The 17512-nt window shown below is 41.3% G+C and overlaps 5 protein-coding genes across 5 annotated transcripts; 3 read left to right on the top strand and 2 right to left on the bottom strand.

Annotated features, from left to right (window-relative positions):
- The first annotated feature begins 5221 nt into the window (after positions 1 to 5221).
- On the top strand, positions 5222 to 5534 carry LOC143909372 (histone H4). Its single transcript, XM_077427318.1, has one exon. It carries the CDS (start codon positions 5223 to 5225, stop codon positions 5532 to 5534), a length of 312 nt encoding a protein of 103 aa, XP_077283444.1. The 5' UTR covers position 5222.
- A 693-nt stretch (positions 5535 to 6227) lies between these two features.
- LOC143909367 (histone H2B-like) lies at positions 6228 to 7060 on the bottom strand. Its single transcript, XM_077427314.1, has one exon. It carries the CDS (start codon positions 7009 to 7011, stop codon positions 6631 to 6633), a length of 381 nt encoding a protein of 126 aa, XP_077283440.1. The 5' UTR covers positions 7012 to 7060; the 3' UTR covers positions 6228 to 6630.
- Positions 7061 to 8508: 1448 nt separating this feature from the next.
- Positions 8509 to 8896, top strand: LOC143909369 (histone H2A-like). Its single transcript, XM_077427316.1, has one exon. It carries the CDS (start codon positions 8522 to 8524, stop codon positions 8894 to 8896), a length of 375 nt encoding a protein of 124 aa, XP_077283442.1. The 5' UTR covers positions 8509 to 8521.
- Positions 8897 to 10172: 1276 nt separating this feature from the next.
- On the bottom strand, positions 10173 to 10642 carry LOC143909363 (histone H3). Its single transcript, XM_077427307.1, has one exon. The coding sequence runs from the start codon at positions 10610 to 10612 to the stop codon at positions 10202 to 10204; it is 411 nt and encodes a 136-aa protein (XP_077283433.1). The 5' UTR covers positions 10613 to 10642; the 3' UTR covers positions 10173 to 10201.
- A 3164-nt stretch (positions 10643 to 13806) lies between these two features.
- LOC143909371 (histone H4) lies at positions 13807 to 14134 on the top strand. Its single transcript, XM_077427317.1, has one exon. The coding sequence runs from the start codon at positions 13814 to 13816 to the stop codon at positions 14123 to 14125; it is 312 nt and encodes a 103-aa protein (XP_077283443.1). The 5' UTR covers positions 13807 to 13813; the 3' UTR covers positions 14126 to 14134.
- The last annotated feature ends 3378 nt before the right edge of the window (positions 14135 to 17512 follow it).

The following is a 17512-nucleotide window of genomic DNA, read 5'->3' as shown; positions in this document are numbered from 1 at the left end:
TAGAGGCATTAACCCCAACTACTCCGAATCGGAAGTCCTCGCCGAGCTGGCCAAACTTGGCTATAAAGCCAGTAAAGCCACCGTCATGAAATCACGACGTGACAAGCGCAACATGCCCATGTTCACAGTCGAGACCACACGCGACGAAGAGGGGAAGAAATTATTCAACCTCTCCAGCATTTTCGGCCAACTGGTTCGCATCGAATCACTTCGTCGTGGTGACACTGTACCGCAGTGCCACCGCTGCCAAGGCTTTGGACATGGCTCCTACAACTGCAATGTCGCCCCCTTATGCATCAAATGTGCAGGACCCCATTTGACCACTGACTGTGCGTCAACAGCCTCTGATCAACTGATCATGCTCACCCGACAGAAAAAATGACTTGTTACCTCAAGATCGTTTACTGGAACGCTTGCAGCATACTCTGCAAGCGTGTCGAATTCGAGCAATTCCTGCTCCAACACTCCATTGATATCGCACTAGTAAACGAAACTTGGCTCAAACCCGGTAATAGACTACACTTCTCAAACTACACTACATACAGAAACGACAGAATAGGCAAAGCCGCCGGCGGCACTGCCATATTCATCAAACACACGATCCAACACAACTTGGCCCCGCGGCCGATCACCACAGGAATAGAACTGACGTCGGTAGAAGTTTGGACCAACACCGGCACCCCACTCATCCTCCACGCAGTCTACAACCCTCCAAATCAACACTTACTCACCACCGACTTAGACAACATATTCAACACCAACAAAGCCACCATTGCCGCAGGCGACCTTAACGCCAAACATTCCAGATGGAACAGTCGAGCCACTAACAATAATGGGAAAATTCTCCTTAGTTATTCCCAACTCTCAAACCCAAAAGTCTCCGTCACGGCCCCAGATGAACCCACAAGAATCCTCATTAACTTCAAAGGTAGACCTGATATCTTAGACATCGTTCTTACTCAAAATTTTCCAGGTGCGCAGTCCTTGACTGTAGTAAATGATCTCTCTTCCGACCATCACCCGGTCATACTAGAACTCACCAACACCCCCGTAACTATAAACCCCATCCTCCGAAGTACCATATCTTGGGAGAAATTCTCAACTCTCCTTCATCACACCGTCACTTACCCCCACTCGATTCACACCACCCAAGAGATAGACTCGGCTATTAACGTACTCACTGACGAAATACAGTCAGCCCTAGAAGCCAGCACCACCACCACTCCCCACTCTCCCCTGCACCCGCAAGCTTTACCACCCGACATTCGCGATCTTATTCGCCTTAAGAATAGAGCTAGGAAGGCATTCCAAAGAAACAAGGACCCAATCCTCAAACAGCGAATGAACAGACTTCAACAAGACGTTAAAAACGCCTTGTGGCAACTACGAAACGACAACCGGGATACCAAACTCAGAGCGCTAGAAGACGGACATAACGGTTTCTGGAAACTGTCAAAAATCTTCAGAAGCAACGGCAATAGGATCGACAGGATCAAAGTTGGAGATAATTTTGTCTACTCCACCGCCGATAAAGCGGAAGCCCTAGCCGACAGTCTCCAGGACCAATTCTCGCTCTCAAACTCTAATCTGCAAAGCGACTTTTGCCAAATGGTTGAAAGCTCCGTCAATAGCTACCTCGAAAACCCAGCCCCAGTACCCATTGTCGCCACTTCGCCGCTTGAAGTCCAAAATATTATCAAAAGCATCGCCGCCAAAAAGGCCCCTGGCCCTGACGGAATCTCCAACAAAGCTCTAAAAGAACTCCCTCAAAAAGCCATCGCTGCACTCACAGCTATACTAAATGCCACCAACAGAATCTGCTATTTTCCGAGTCAATGGAAACTCGCTAATGTCATTCTCATCAGAAAACCCTACTCGAACCCCTCCCTCGCAACAAGTTACCGACCAATCAGCTTGCTATCCTCACTGAGTAAGATCCTGGAACGGATCCTAATCTCAAATCTCAACAGCGAAATCGCAAAAATTGACCTTCTTCCCAAAACACAATTTGGTTTTAGACCCCAACATTCTGCCGTTCACCAGATTCACAGAGTTGTTGAAACCGTTATAGACGGCTTCGACCACAACATGTCTACTGGAGCAATCTTCCTAGACATTTCCAAAGCTTTCGATAAAGTCTGGCACTCTGGCCTCCTTTACAAAATGATTGCTGCCAACATCACCCCCCACTCAATACGATCCATCGCATCCTTCCTAAGAGAAAGGAGATTTCAGGTCAAACTCAAGGACCGCATTTCAACTCAGCGAGGCATCTCCGCTGGCGTACCCCAAGGCTCCATCCTCGGCCCCACGCTATTCAACCTTTACACACACGACATACCCACTCCTACACATAGGTACACAAACATCGCACAGTACGCCGATGACACGGCCATCTTAGCGAGCTCCGTCGGCCCCAAGGGAGTCTCACTCGCCCTCCAGAAGTACTCGGACCAACTGGTAGCGTGGTACGATAAATGGCTGATGAAAATCAACCCGGATAAAAGTCAGGCAATATTCTTCTCCAGACGCAAAAAACGGTGCAAACCAGCCAAGCCAGTCATTATAAACGACCAACCAGTCAACTGGACCACGTCTACCCGCTACCTGGGGGTAATAATCGACCGCAAATTAACCTGGAGACCCCACATCACTAACGCGGTGCGCAGAGCTAGGGCAGTTGCGTCAAAGCTTTACCCACTATGCAAACCCAACAGCAAGCTCTCGCTTAAAAACAAGTGCTTGCTGTATAAATCTATCATCCGCCCACAAATCACGTACGCGAGCCCCGTGTGGGCTCACACTACCATCTCCAATACATCCATACTCAAACTACAGACAGTTCAAAACAAATTCTTGCGTGCCGCGGGCAACTACGACTGGTACACAAGAAACACTATAATTCACAATGACCTAAACATTGACCACCTTGACAAACACGTACACAAACTTGCCGTGAACTACTTCAAGTCTCTCGGCAAGATAGACAACCCTCTTATAAATTCCCTCGGTGAGACCAAACTCACGATCAATCAAAGGCCCATCGACATCTTGAAGATGGGTATAGGCTAAACTAGGATAGATAGAATTAATCTGTAAATATATATTATGACAACAGTAACCATAAGTTAAGTTAACCAAGCCACTAACATAATACTATAGCCTCTAAATATAAAACTAACCATACTAACCGTAACAGTATCCCATAGTTAATGCACTAACCTATGCTTAGTGTTCTAGCCATCCAAATCAGCAATGCGAGCAGCCGCCAGCCCGCACCACAACATCACCGCGAATCGGATCCCAGATAATTCGCTAGATCGATAGGCATGGAGTAAACTCCATGGAACTATCTATAAAATATTACCCACTACTACTACTCGGAAGTCGAGTCGGACCACAGCTTTCTCTGAGAACTGTCGTTTCCTTTGGACTCCCATCTCTGCTGGTCTTTCCCTGTTCAGTCAAAACCACCCACTTCACCCCCACGTTACAACTTAATTAATTTTAATTATTTTTTCATTAATCGATGCGGCTCATAGTCATATAAGAAAAAAATTAAATTAATTAATATTTTGCAAGCACGGATAATCCGCAAACCGGATAATCTGCAAGTCTATGTAAATTTAATAATTGATATGGTAATTCTCATAGACGTGCAGATTATCCGGCTTGCGGATTATCCGTGCTTGAAAAATATGAATTCATTTAATTTTTTTTTTTTTTCTTATATGACTATGAGACGCATCGATTGATTGCGACCGTAAACACGCGATTTATTTGAAACAAATGATGTTAAACAAAAACGATTTTAGTTTCCTTTTCAAATGTCTTTTACTATTGCGTTAATTATGTATTTCAGTCGCTTTTGATCAGTGAAGAACTAACAAGTGCGTGTATTCAGAGCAGATGTTTTCGTAACATACGTATATTCAATTATTATCAATTATTTTCAGAAAATATTACAGATTGACATACCTGTTCGAGATATAGTTAAACAAAAAAATAATTTAGAGGCGTTCGCGAGAGATTGTAATAGTTCCGCAGGTCCTTCGAAACGAAAAAGTATGAAAATGTCAACATTCGAAGATTTGGATGCAACTATGCTCATATAGTTTAATCAAAAACCAGTAGAAGGAATACCAATTAGCGGTCAAATGTGTATGGAAACAGCCAAATTTTTCCATGAGAAATTAGGATTAGAAGACAACTTCAATGCTTCGTCTGGCTGGTAGACTAGATTAATTATATTTTGGCAACACTACATAGTACTAACTACTAACGGCCACTTATCTGCTTAACCATAAGCGTTTTTCTTAATAAATAATGAGTATTAAAATTATAAAACAAACATTTGTGTTGTAAATATGATATTTCTAGTGGTTTTACCCGGCTTCGTTCGGTATTTGTAATATAAACCGCTTAAACATGACTAATCTAATAGTAAACATTTTATTAAATTTATTTGAATAGTTTTATTTTCTATAAATTAATTTGAAAACTCGTTTGTTTTTTTTTATCAAATTGACTTTCACGAACAAACAAACACATATACTGCCTCTTTCAAAATTATCTTCGAATCGCAAAAAGAAATCGAATAAGTCTCTTTCGAAATTATATATTAGATATTCGAAACTAAGTCAAAATTTAATGATTCGGATTGTCCGTGTTTTTCAATTATCCATGCCCTTCCTCCCCAACATTAGCCCGGATAATCGAGAGTGTACTGTATTTGAAATTGAATTCGTTTCTTTTTGCAGCACATTTTATTGTCTAATTTGTAAAAGTGTGTTATTCCTGATCACATACACTGCTATAATTTCACCGTTCACCGTTCAATTGTATAGCATTTTGTTTTTGCAAATTCTTATGCATATTCCTTAAATTCATTGATAAATAAATTTATGGATTGGTCATATATGAATTATTTTCATAAAACGTGAGTATAATCATATTATTTATGTTTATTTAATCGTCTTATTTTCTATTTAATATTTGTTCCATTAAAAAACTTTTTTACATTACATTTTGTAATAATTTTTTTTATCTCTTTGGAAAAGGTATTTAACCCCTGACCACATGCACTGCTATAAATATAGGCGCCACCGAAAGTATACATACGGGCGTTTTAGTGTCGCGACTCATTCGCTCGCCAGAGTTCGTCCCGTTCGGGCGTCTGTTTAGCTCTCACTCTCGTGCCACCAACACTTCACTGATTCAAGATGACTGGTCGCGGAAAGGGAGGAAAGGGGTTGGGAAAAGGGGGCGCTAAGCGTCACAGGAAGGTGTTGCGAGACAACATCCAGGGCATCACCAAACCTGCCATCAGACGTCTCGCTCGTCGTGGAGGAGTCAAGCGTATCTCGGGTCTGATCTACGAGGAGACCAGAGGCGTCCTCAAGGTGTTCCTGGAAAACGTGATCAGGGATGCCGTCACCTACACCGAGCACGCCAAGCGCAAGACCGTCACTGCCATGGACGTGGTCTACGCTCTCAAGAGACAAGGACGCACCCTTTACGGATTCGGCGGTTAGACGAACTCATTTATTGACATCGACACCAACAAAAAGGCCCTTTTCAGGGCCACCAAACCATTTACAAAGTTTTCGGTTCTAGACTTTCATCTGAGCTGCATATATATTTGACATTTGTATAGCAAATACATAATTACGCTTAATAGAATTTATTATTTCAACTACTACCATGTGGGCAATGTTTGTTTCACCTTCGTTTACCTCAGTGAACGAACTTTTCAGGAGCATCAAACTTCAATAAACGTATCGGTTTCGTTTGAAATCACATGTAAATCATGTTAAAGACTCACGCTCTCAGTAGCATTTCGTGATCTGCAATGATGAAATGGAATTTGTCCATGCTATATGTATATACATTTACTAAGGGCATTAGTTTGTTTCGCAAACTTTTATTTTTCATATTAACTACAATAAAAAGGATTCAAATATGCTATATATGTGCGACATTAACACGTCAACAGTATTACAATAATTTAGGTGTGACTTCTCGAATGTGAAATTACGAATTACGGTGGGTCCGGTTTTTCGCCAATTCTCGTTATGTGAACTCTACGTTTCTAATTATTATTGCATATGTATTTTATTAATTTCAATTGAACATTTTGTTATGTATGCCTAGTACCAAGCCGACGAGACGTATAGAAACGGAATTGATGGTGACAGAAGAAATGTGAAATCCATACAAGTAATGGCAACAATTGCAGTGGTTTATTATTCAGTTGAATCATCGTGCTGACCACAATATATAAATTAGTCAGGTAGAAAAAAAATACAGTACTTGTTTAGCAAAAAAAAGGTAGAATTGTGAGAAGCGATCATGAAACTACTTAAAAATAACGCACTAAGCTGAGTAGGCATTATTATTTTTAAATATCAGGTATGAAAAAATAAAGTACAATAACAAAAAATCGTTTGCAAGCTAAAAAAAACAAGGAAGTTGGGACTGCTAATCGTTATATTACACTAAGTGCAGTAAAAAAATATCAATATGCAAATGATGAAATTGTTCATTTTAAGCCAAATTTTTGTCTTGTAAAGTATATTGGTGGCCCTGAAAAGGGCCTTTTGATGTTCGTCAACGCTAGGACGTTGGCGTCTACTTGGAGCTGGTGTATTTGGTGACGGCTTTGGTGCCTTCAGAGACAGCGTGCTTGGCCAATTCTCCCGGAAGCAGGAGACGGACTGCGGTCTGGATTTCCCGAGAAGTGATGGTGGAGCGTTTGTTGTAGTGGGCGAGACGAGAAGCCTCGGCTGCGATGCGCTCGAATATGTCGTTGACGAAGCTGTTCATGATGCTCATCGCCTTCGACGAGATGCCGGTGTCGGGGTGCACCTGCTTCAACACCTTGTAGATGTAGATGGCGTAGCTCTCCTTCCTCCTGCGCTTGTTCTTCTTCTTTCCATCCCCCTTGGAGATGTTCTTCTGGGCTTTGCCCCCAGATTTCTTGGCGGCCTTTCCACTAGTCTTGGGCGGCATCGTGTATCACACTGATCCAAAGGGACGCTGTCGATACGAGAGAACGCTTCAGAATGAGCTTCAAACCCTTCTTCTTCTTCTTTGTGGCTGCGTTTTAACGATAGTTTATAGGGTAGTGACACTCCCTTAACCTATCTATCGAACGAGTTGTATGGGATCGGACTCTCGGTGATGTTTGTGGTGCGGGCTGGCGGCTGCTCGCTTGTGGAGTGTTTGTCGATCTGGAACACTAAGCAAAATTAGTGCAACATCTGTGGGATACTGTCGGGGTTAGTGTGTTAGTGGGTGGTTAACGGGTATGGACCGTTTGGAGGTGGTTGAGTCTGGTTAGTTAAATGGATGCTAATTTTAGCCTATACCCATCTTCAGAATGTCGATGGGCCTTTGGTTAATTATTATTTTAGTCTTGCTGAGGGAATTTATTAAGGGATTGTCTACCTTGCCGAGAGACTTGAAGTAGTTTACGGCAAGTTTGTGTACGTGTTTGTCAAGGTAGTCAATGTTTAGGTCATTGTGAATTATAGTGTTTCTTGTGTACCAGTCGTAGTTGCCCGCGGCACGCAAGAATTTGTTTTGTACTGTCTGCGGTCTGAGTATGGATCTGTTGGAGATGGTAGTGTGAGCCCACACGGGGCTCGCGTACGTGATTTGTGGGCGGATGATGGATTTATACAGCAAGCACTTGTTTTTAAGCGAGAGTTTGCTGTTTGGTTTGCATAGTGGGTAAAGCTTTGACGCAACTGCCCTAGCTCTACGCACCGCGTTAGTGATGTGGGGTTTCCAGGTTAATTTGCGGTCGATTATTACCCCCAGGTAGCGAGTAGACGTGGTCCAGTTGACTGGTTGGTCGTTTATAATTACTGGCTTGGCTGGTTTGCACCGATATTTACGTCTGGAGAAGAATATTGCCTGACTTTTGTCCGGGTTGATTTTCATCAGCCATTTATCGTACCACGCTACCAGTTGGTCCGAGTACTTCTGGAGGGCGAGCGAGACACCCTTGGGGCTGACGGAGCTCGCTAAGATGGCAGTGTCATCGGCATACTGTGCGATGTTTGTGTACCTATGTGTAGGAGTGGGTATGTCGTGTGTGTACAGGTTGAATAGCGTGGGGCCGAGGATGGAGCCTTGGGGTACCCCAGCGGAGATGCCTCGCTGGGTTGATATGTGGTCCTTGAGTTTGACCTGAAATTTCCTTTCCCTTAGGAAGGATGCGATAGATCGTATTGAGTGGGGAGTGATGTTGGCAGCAATCATTTTGTAAAGGAGGCCAGAGTGCCAAACTTTATCGAAGGCGAGCTTCAAACTGCAAAATTTCCCTTGTGGTTACTTCGCCCCTCCGCGTCGACGGCAGATGTGTCTGTTTTGCGCAAACGCGTGTACGTTGCGGTCGTGTTGATAAATACAGGCGGATCCGAATTTTTGTCATTCGCTCGCCGTCTCTCGCACCGTGCGCAAGTCCGCACCGTGCTCGTTTTCATTCCGTCGCTACACACAACTCCAACTCGTCATGTCCGGCCGTGGAAAAGGAGGCAAGGTGAAGGGAAAGGCAAAGTCGCGCTCCAGCCGAGCTGGTCTGCAGTTCCCCGTGGGCAGGATCCATCGTCTGCTGAGGAAAGGCAATTACGCGGAGCGCGTGGGAGCCGGAGCCCCCGTCTACTTGGCCGCCGTCATGGAATATTTGGCCGCTGAAGTCCTCGAGTTGGCCGGAAACGCCGCTCGCGACAACAAGAAGACCAGAATCATCCCCCGCCATCTCCAACTGGCCATCCGCAACGACGAGGAGTTGAACAAATTGCTCTCCGGAGTGACAATCGCTCAAGGAGGCGTTCTGCCCAACATCCAAGCTGTCTTGCTGCCCAAGAAGACCGAAAAGAAAGCATAAAAGACAAACGAGTCTGTTTTCCCACAATCAAAAACGGCCCTTTTCAGGGCCACCAATATTTTTGAGCGTCTGTTCGGTCATGACAATATTTCCACTACTGCAATTAAAAAAAAAAAAAATTGTATTTAATTCGAAATAGATGAGGATATTTGTTAAAATCGTCACATTATAACGTAATGTAAAACTAGTCAATCCAATCAAAATTATACGTATATATACCTTATAAGATCACATTCCTTTTGCCCGTTCATTATGGATATCATTTTTAATAAAAGATAAAAAAAATTACCACTTACACGAAAACCATGTGAAATGCAAAAGTGTAAAAAATGGTGCTGAACGAGTTACATAATTCGTTACAGGAACCATACAACTGGTATCAAATTTTAAAATCCCAATACTTCGATCTTGATTACAGCCATTTTTTTATTATAATTCATTCCAGCCGGTTCAAAAATTGCATAGATGGTATTAGTTAGAATCATTTTCACAATAAGAGACTCAACACTTAGAGGGATATGAATACCACTCTTCAGATAATTTAGAAAATATAAAATGTAATTTAGAACCTTTTGATATACTGGCATATCGCAGTTTATCCGTCGAAGTGTTGATGTTGTTTTATTTTAAATTACACGTTTTTTCCGATTGTGTCTCTCCTATTTTTATTTACAAGGCTCTTTTTTTAAATTATCATGATTTGTAATACTTTCATCTTAGTTTTAAATTACATATAAATATGTTGATGTATTTAAAATAAAGAAAAAATAGCCGCTATTAAGCGAAAGCATTTCAAGTGGAATCAAAGTTGTAAATAAAGATCCACCAATTTTTTTTTTTTTTTTTTTTTAAGATTTTCTTTAATTAATAGTACGTGCTAACTATTAGTCTCCAATAATGTTGAACTAAAATCCACTAATAAATTTATATTTAATAATCTCTTAACCAAATCACGAATTTGAATGAGACATACGTACGTACATATGAAATGCACGTATTCGGACGTTATTGCCTGTTTCATAGCTGATTTCAATGCGTGAAATTCATACACATACAACTCTGCATGTGAATGTACATACTGATTTTTTCATTACAATTTCATACGTCGACAATCAACTTTACTGAAATCGCTTCGAGTCGATCCCTACCCTGCCAAAAACATACGCATTATACATATGTAGGTACCGAGGCGGTGAAGGATCTAGTTGAAAATAATATTTGTAAAATCATGAGAAATAAATCCGAATTATATTTGTGGTGGCCCTGAAAAGGGCCGTTTTGTTTTGATAGTAAGTCAGTAGATATTTAGGCGCGTTCTCCGCGGATACGTCTGGCCAATTGGATGTCTTTGGGCATGATGGTGACGCGCTTGGCGTGGATTGCGCACAAGTTGGTATCTTCAAAGAGACCGACGAGGTAAGCCTCGCTAGCTTCCTGGAGAGCCATAACAGCAGAGCTCTGGAAACGCAGGTCGGTTTTGAAATCTTGGGCGATTTCACGAACCAGGCGCTGGAAAGGCAGTTTGCGGATGAGGAGTTCAGTGCTCTTCTGGTAGCGACGGATCTCTCGGAGCGCGACAGTTCCGGGCCGATAACGATGGGGCTTCTTCACTCCTCCGGTGGCGGGCGCACTCTTGCGAGCGGCTTTCGTGGCCAGTTGTTTGCGGGGAGCCTTTCCTCCGGTGGACTTGCGGGCAGTCTGCTTGGTGCGAGCCATCGTCAATTGCGTTGAAGAGCGTCTTGTCCGAGCGAAGGACGAACGTCGAATGCGGTCTCGGACGCTTTGCACATATATTTATAGCTTGTGCGAGTGCAGCGATTGGTCAGTTTTGGCGGCAAACGCTACCACCTGGTGCGTTTTTACAGTATCTCTCAAACTGAGAAGTCACATTATGCAGAATTTATTTTTCATTCAATAATAAAATATATTTATATTTTAACAATATGAACAAAATACAGCATCTGCTTAGATATTAAATTATACGTTTTATGTCCTAGATGTTTCAATTAAACTTTTTTTTTTTCCGATTTGTATTAACTCTTTGAATGCTGAGCAACGCCAATCGGCGTTTTTACAATAAGTCCATCAGCTCGAAACACGCCGATAGGCTTTGTTTTTTTAGCTAAAAGCCTTTCCAGGCAGTATTGAACATGGGTCGTGTAATCGGTGTCAATGTTTATAAATACCGGTTTAGACCGGAATTTCTCAATTTATATCCATAGCAGAATTTCTCGATGGAAATCCCTAACTGTCGAGTATTTTAGATTGTGGTTTGGCATTTAGATTGTGAGCATTACATTTTAACAACAATAAAGAAGATGGAACTAGTTTTGGAAAAATACATTAATTAATAGACTTCTTTTGTTTATTTTATATTGTTGCAAGATATGTATATTAGAGAGTCTAAACACACCTTTACAAAACTCGAAATACTCGGCGATAGTTATTTTGAGTGGCGATTTAGGGTTTTTATACCTGCTTTCTATTGGATTTCTAAATAACTCTAGTTGGAAATGATTTCAACAGAAAAGACGTCAGCACTCAATGAGTTAAACGTGCCTATTACGATTATTGTTCACTAATATTTATTGTTGATAAAACCGCGAAAAAGGGTAAAATTTGAAAACTATCGGAAGAGTGTAGGATATATTTATCTATGTAAATAGCTAAAATTATATAAATAAATAATATACATATCTTGTCAAACCAATGAGCGAAGTGAAATATACAAGAGGTTTATAATAACAAAATCTACATATGTTTGTAAATAATAAATAAATAAGTTGAAAACGTTGGGAAACACTGATATTCACATCGTGTTTGAAAACTAGTGAAATCCCGATTGATTTTTTATTATATCTTATAATTTTGATTAATCACGTATAAAGTGTAATAAATATTACTATTCCCTGTCGCAAGTTTCTTTTAAGAAAATCACCGTATGCATTTATTGGGAAAATTGGTGATAATGAGAGACTGCCACCGAAAGTATAAATACGGGCGTTTTAGTGTCGAGACTCATCGAAGCCCTAGCCGACAGTCTCCAGGACCAATTCTCTCTCTCAAACTTCAACCTGCAAAGTGACTTTTGCCAAATGGTTGAAAGCTCCGTCAACAGCTACCTCGAAAACCCAGCCCCAGTACCCATTGTCGCCACTTCGCCGCTTGAAGTCCTAAACATCATCAAAACTATCGCCGCCAAAAAGGCCCCTGGCCCTGACGGAATTTCCAACAAAGCTCTAAAAGAACTCCCTCAAAAAGCCATCGCTGCACTCACGGCAATACTAAATGCCACCAACAGAATCTGCTACTTTCCGAGTCAATGGAAACTCGCCAATGTCATTCTCATAAGAAAACCCTACTCGAACCCCTCCCTCGCAACAAGTTACCGACCCATCAGCTTGCTATCCTCACTGAGTAAGATCCTGGAACGGATCTTAATCTCAAATCTCAACAGCGAAATCGCAAATATTGACCTTCTTCCCAAAACACAATTTGGCTTCAGACCCCAACACTCTGCCGTTCACCAGATTCACAGAGTTGTTGAAACCGTTATAGACGGTTTCGACCACAGCATGTCTACTGGAGCAATCTTCCTAGACATTTCCAAAGCCTTCGATAAAGTCTGGCACTCTGGCCTCCTTTACAAAATGATTGCCGCCAACATCACCCCCCACTCAATACGTTCTATCGCATCCTTCCTAAGAGAAAGGAGATTTCAGGTCAAACTCAAGGACCGCATATCAACTCAGCGAGGCATCTCCGCTGGGGTACCCCAAGGCTCCATCCTCGGCCCCACGCTATTCAACCTTTACACACACGACATACCCACTCCTACACATTGGTACACAAACATCGCACAGTACGCCGACGACACGGCCATCTTAGCGAGCTCCGTCGGCCCCAAGGGAGTCTCGCTCGCCCTCCAGAAGTACTCGGACCAACTGGTAGCGTGGTACGATAAATGGCTGATGAAAATCAACCCGGATAAAAGTCAGGCAATATTCTTCTCCAGACGTAAAAAACGGTGCAAACCAGCCAAGCCAGTCATTATAAACGACAAACCAGTCAACTGGACCACGTCTACCCGCTACCTGGGGGTAATAATCGACCGCAAATTAACCTGGAGACCCCACATCACTAACGCGGTGCGTAAAGCTAGGGCAGTTGCGTCAAAGCTTTACCCACTATGCAAACCAAACAGCAAGCTCTCGCTTAAAAACAAGTGCTTGCTGTATAAATCCATCATCCGCCCACAAATCACGTACGCGAGCCCCGTGTGGGCTCACACTACCATCTCCAACAGATCCATACTCAGACTACAGACAATTCAAAACAAATTCTTGCGTGCCACGGGCAACTACGACTGGTACACAAGAAACACTATAATTCACAATGACCTAAGCATTGACTACCTCGACAAACACGTACACAAACTTGCCGTGAACTACTTCAAGTCTCTCGGCAAAATAGACAATCCCCTGATCAATTCCCTCAGTGTGACCAAACTCACGTCCAACCAAAGACCCATCGACATTCTGAAGATGGGTATAGGCTAAAATAGCACCCAATTTAATTAACCAGACTCAACCACCTCCAAACGGTCCATACCCGTTAACCACCCACTAACACACTAACCCCGACAGTATCCCACAGATGTTGCACTAATTTTGCTTAGTGTTCCAGATCGACAAACACCCCACAAGCGAGCAGCCGCCAGCCCGCACCACAAACATCACCGAGAGTCCGATCCCATACAACACGTTCGATGGATAGGTTAAGGGAGTGGCACTCCCTATAAACTATCGTTAAAACGCAGCCACAACTACTCGAGACTCATTCGCTCGCCAGAGTTCGCCCCGTTCGGACGTCTGTCTAGCTCTCACTCTCGTTCCACCAACACTTCACTGATTCAAGATGACTGGTCGTGGAAAGGGAGGAAAGGGGTTGGGAAAAGGGGGCGCTAAGCGTCACAGGAAGGTGTTGCGAGACAACATCCAGGGCATCACCAAACCTGCCATCAGACGTCTCGCTCGTCGTGGAGGAGTCAAGCGTATCTCGGGTCTGATCTACGAGGAGACCAGAGGCGTCCTCAAGGTGTTCCTGGAAAACGTGATCAGGGATGCCGTCACCTACACCGAGCACGCCAAGCGCAAGACCGTCACTGCCATGGACGTGGTCTACGCTCTCAAGAGACAAGGACGCACCCTCTACGGATTCGGCGGTTAAACAAACAAATCAATTTCCATCGACAACAAAAACAAAGGCCCTTTTCAGGGCCACCACACCATTTACAAAGTTTTCGGTTATAGACTTTCATCTGAGCTATATATTTGATATGATTATAATGACGTTGACTGTTTACTTAGTGGTGGACGAACAACTTCTCAGTTTCATTTTAGCATATGTAACGTACGCCGCGGATTAAGCGAATAGAATCCCAGAGACTGTGACCGTTCAAAGATTAACTGTAACGGATTAACTAAATGCATACCGTGCGACTGGTATAAGTGGGTTTTAAGGATTAGCGACAAGCTAAGTGCATGAAGCAATGATTGCACTTCTCATACCGTGGGAATACATATCCGAATACGTGACTATACAGTAGGTAAACAGATTAGACGTCCTGAGAGATCTACCCCTTATAAGGCGGTACGTAAGCGATCTCAGGGCAGCCCCGTGTGGGCTCACACTACCATCTCCAACAGATCCATACTCAGACTACAGACAGTACAAAACAAATTCTTGCGTGCCGCGGGCAACTACGACTGGTACACAAGAAACACTATAACTCACAACGACCTAAACATTGACTACCTTGACAAACACGTACACAAACTTGCCGTAAACTACTTCAAGTCTCTCGGCAAGGTAGACAATCCCTTAATAAATTCCCTCAGCAAGACTAAACTAATAATTAACCAAAGGCCCATCGACATTCTGAAGATGGGTATAGGCTTAAATAGCACCCAATTTAATTAACCAGACTCAACCACCTCCAAACGGTCCATACCCGTTAACCACCCACTAACACACTAACCCCGACAGTATCCCACAGATGTTGCACTAATTTTGCTTAGTGTTCCAGATCGACAAACACTCCACAAGCGAGCAGCAGCCAGCCCGCACCACAAACATCACCGAGAGTCCGATCCCATACAACACGTTCGATAGATAGGTTAAGGGAGTGTCACTTCCCTATAAACTATCGATAAAACGCAGCCACAAAATAATCTCAGGGCATTCTGGACTGAACACTGGCAATACGTGTATCTATCTCCTGAATCATCAATAAATGCTGTGAAACGACTGTTGGCCTTTTACTTGGATCCTCCACCCACCCCTACGCAACACATATTTTTTCATTATGTACTTAAACGCAGAAAAATGTAATGATAGAGGGCTCTTATGAATAAATAATTGTCAGTATTACGTGGAAATACAATTTTAGTATATAAGTCAATCTTAAAGCCAGTCTGGACATATGGCATCCAACTATGGGGAACGAGTAGTAATTCTAACGTGGAAATCATACGATTCCAAAATAAAGCTCTTAGAATGATATCAAATGCCCCATGGTTTGCGAGAAACATTGAAATTCAAAAACATGTATCTTTACGATTAATTAAAACTGAAATAAATATTTATATAAGGAACTACAAGCGAAAACTCGAAACTAGAGGTAGGACCGGAAACGTGCCGTTTATTGTTCAATTGTTGTAAATTCTTTTACAATACATTTACAACATTTGAACCATATTTATTGGCTGTACTCGAAACCCACTCAAACGAGCTGACAAAAGCTTTTATAAAGTCTAGTGCAAAAGACACTAGACTAAAGCGCCGCAGATGCTCGAATAATTGATAAAAAGCTGGCAATTATTGGATTGCCAAATCTTCTAAAATAAAATTGACCAGTGATAAATTTTCCTTATGACCGACGGGTCGATTGCAAATATTTATAATAAAAATAATATATTACGCGGTACGTCTATAAATACGCAACAACGCTCGGAATACAATCGGATCAATTTACTTACGTATAAATGTATCCCATGTTGTTTATTGTTTGTATTGTGAAAAATTTACCGATGTTTGCCCATCTTGCGAGTAATATATACAAACAGAGAAATTTTTATCAAATACGACGGATGCTAAAATTATTTAGAATTGTCTGAGGACAATCGTCACTTAACAACAATTTGACGCCGAAAGCCACTTCTATTAATATAACATATTTCTGCTTATATGTGCTTCGCATCTGTTTATATTCTAAAATTGCCCTGATACTTAGCGAATTATTCGATGAAGTTTCGTGTATTTAATGTTATGTCACACGAAAAGATTGAAGAATGTATGTACATAGGTGGGTTGAGAAATTAACCGATAGTAAAAATGTTGAATTTTCCTTGTCTTCTTGGATCTAATTCCTTCATTGAACGAATATTTACATTAGTAAATAGCATGTTGACCATTTATTAACCCTTTGAATGCCACGCTAAAAATTTCGTCAACATTTCCAACTAGAATTATTTAGAAATCCAACAGAAAGCAGGTATTAATATTGTAGCTAATCCACAAACAAACCCTAGATCTCTACCTTAGACACGTACCGTTGAAGATTTCGAGTTTTGTAAAGATGTGTTTAGACTCTAATGTATCAACAATATAAAATAAACAAAAGAAGTCTATTAATGAATGTATTTTTCCAAAACTAGTTCATTCCTCATTGTTTTTAAAATGAAATGCTCACAATCTAAAATTCTCAACAGATAAGGATTTCCATTAAGAAATTCTGCTATTGTTATAAATTCAGAAATTCTGGTGTAAAATTGTCTTTATGAACATTAATTAACATGGATTACACGGCCCATGTTGAATGCATTTTTTTCATTGCTACCTGGAAAGGCTTAACGGATAATATGTAGAGTACGAATAAGTTCAAAATTAAATAACACAGTAATTCATTACAAAGTATGTTTTTGAAAATTATGGAAGATACGTGATTGAAGATATTGAAGATAGATTAGGGACACTCGGACTAATTTTAAACATTTAAAATCTGCACGCCATTTGAATCATTCCTGTTTTAAAATATAAGTAAGGTCAAATCGATGTGACTGATCGGAAATTATTTAAAGAATCTTCTGAATTTTCAATAATAATATTTTAGTCTATAATATATAAGCACTAAGAATTAATAAATGATATTTTTAGATGAAGGAAAAGATTAAAGGCGTCATTCATAATAGTGATCGTTCTGTGTGTTACGATTGGTTGTTTCAATATCATCTAATTCATTTATTAACATACTAATGTATTAAAGATGACTTTTAAATAATTGTTAAAATGTTTAAGAATAATATTCAACATTGATTATAGATGTAAACTATTAAAATACATTAATATTTCATTTTTAACGACGCTCCACGTGACGTTGCGTACTCATTCTTAAATTGAATTTGTCATTGCTCGTGTGCTAACGTGAATTATATAAAGAATTTTAATATTTTTAGATGATATAATCCTAATTTACGATTTCTGTTTTAAATATATCGATTCATTTAAATACTTTTTTAGAAAATTGGCAATTTTGGGACCAAGCGAAGCAGAAAT

This window comes from Arctopsyche grandis, chromosome 3 (genome assembly GCF_051622035.1).
Source record: "Arctopsyche grandis isolate Sample6627 chromosome 3, ASM5162203v2, whole genome shotgun sequence".
Classification (NCBI taxonomy): domain Eukaryota; kingdom Metazoa; phylum Arthropoda; class Insecta; order Trichoptera; family Hydropsychidae; genus Arctopsyche; species Arctopsyche grandis.
The sequence above is the reverse complement of the archived record's forward strand: the minus strand, read 5'-3'. Positions and strand labels throughout refer to the sequence as shown.

Bases quoted from the DNA above. Each gene is read 5' to 3' on its own strand.
- LOC143909369 (XM_077427316.1), top strand. From the start codon at position 8,522: ATGTCCGGCCGTGGAAAAGGAGGCAAGGTGAAGGGAAAGGCAAAGTCG.
- LOC143909372 (XM_077427318.1), top strand. From the start codon at position 5,223: ATGACTGGTCGCGGAAAGGGAGGAAAGGGGTTGGGAAAAGGGGGCGCT.
- LOC143909371 (XM_077427317.1), top strand. From the start codon at position 13,814: ATGACTGGTCGTGGAAAGGGAGGAAAGGGGTTGGGAAAAGGGGGCGCT.
- LOC143909363 (XM_077427307.1), bottom strand. From the start codon at position 10,612: ATGGCTCGCACCAAGCAGACTGCCCGCAAGTCCACCGGAGGAAAGGCT.
- LOC143909367 (XM_077427314.1), bottom strand. From the start codon at position 7,011: ATGCCGCCCAAGACTAGTGGAAAGGCCGCCAAGAAATCTGGGGGCAAA.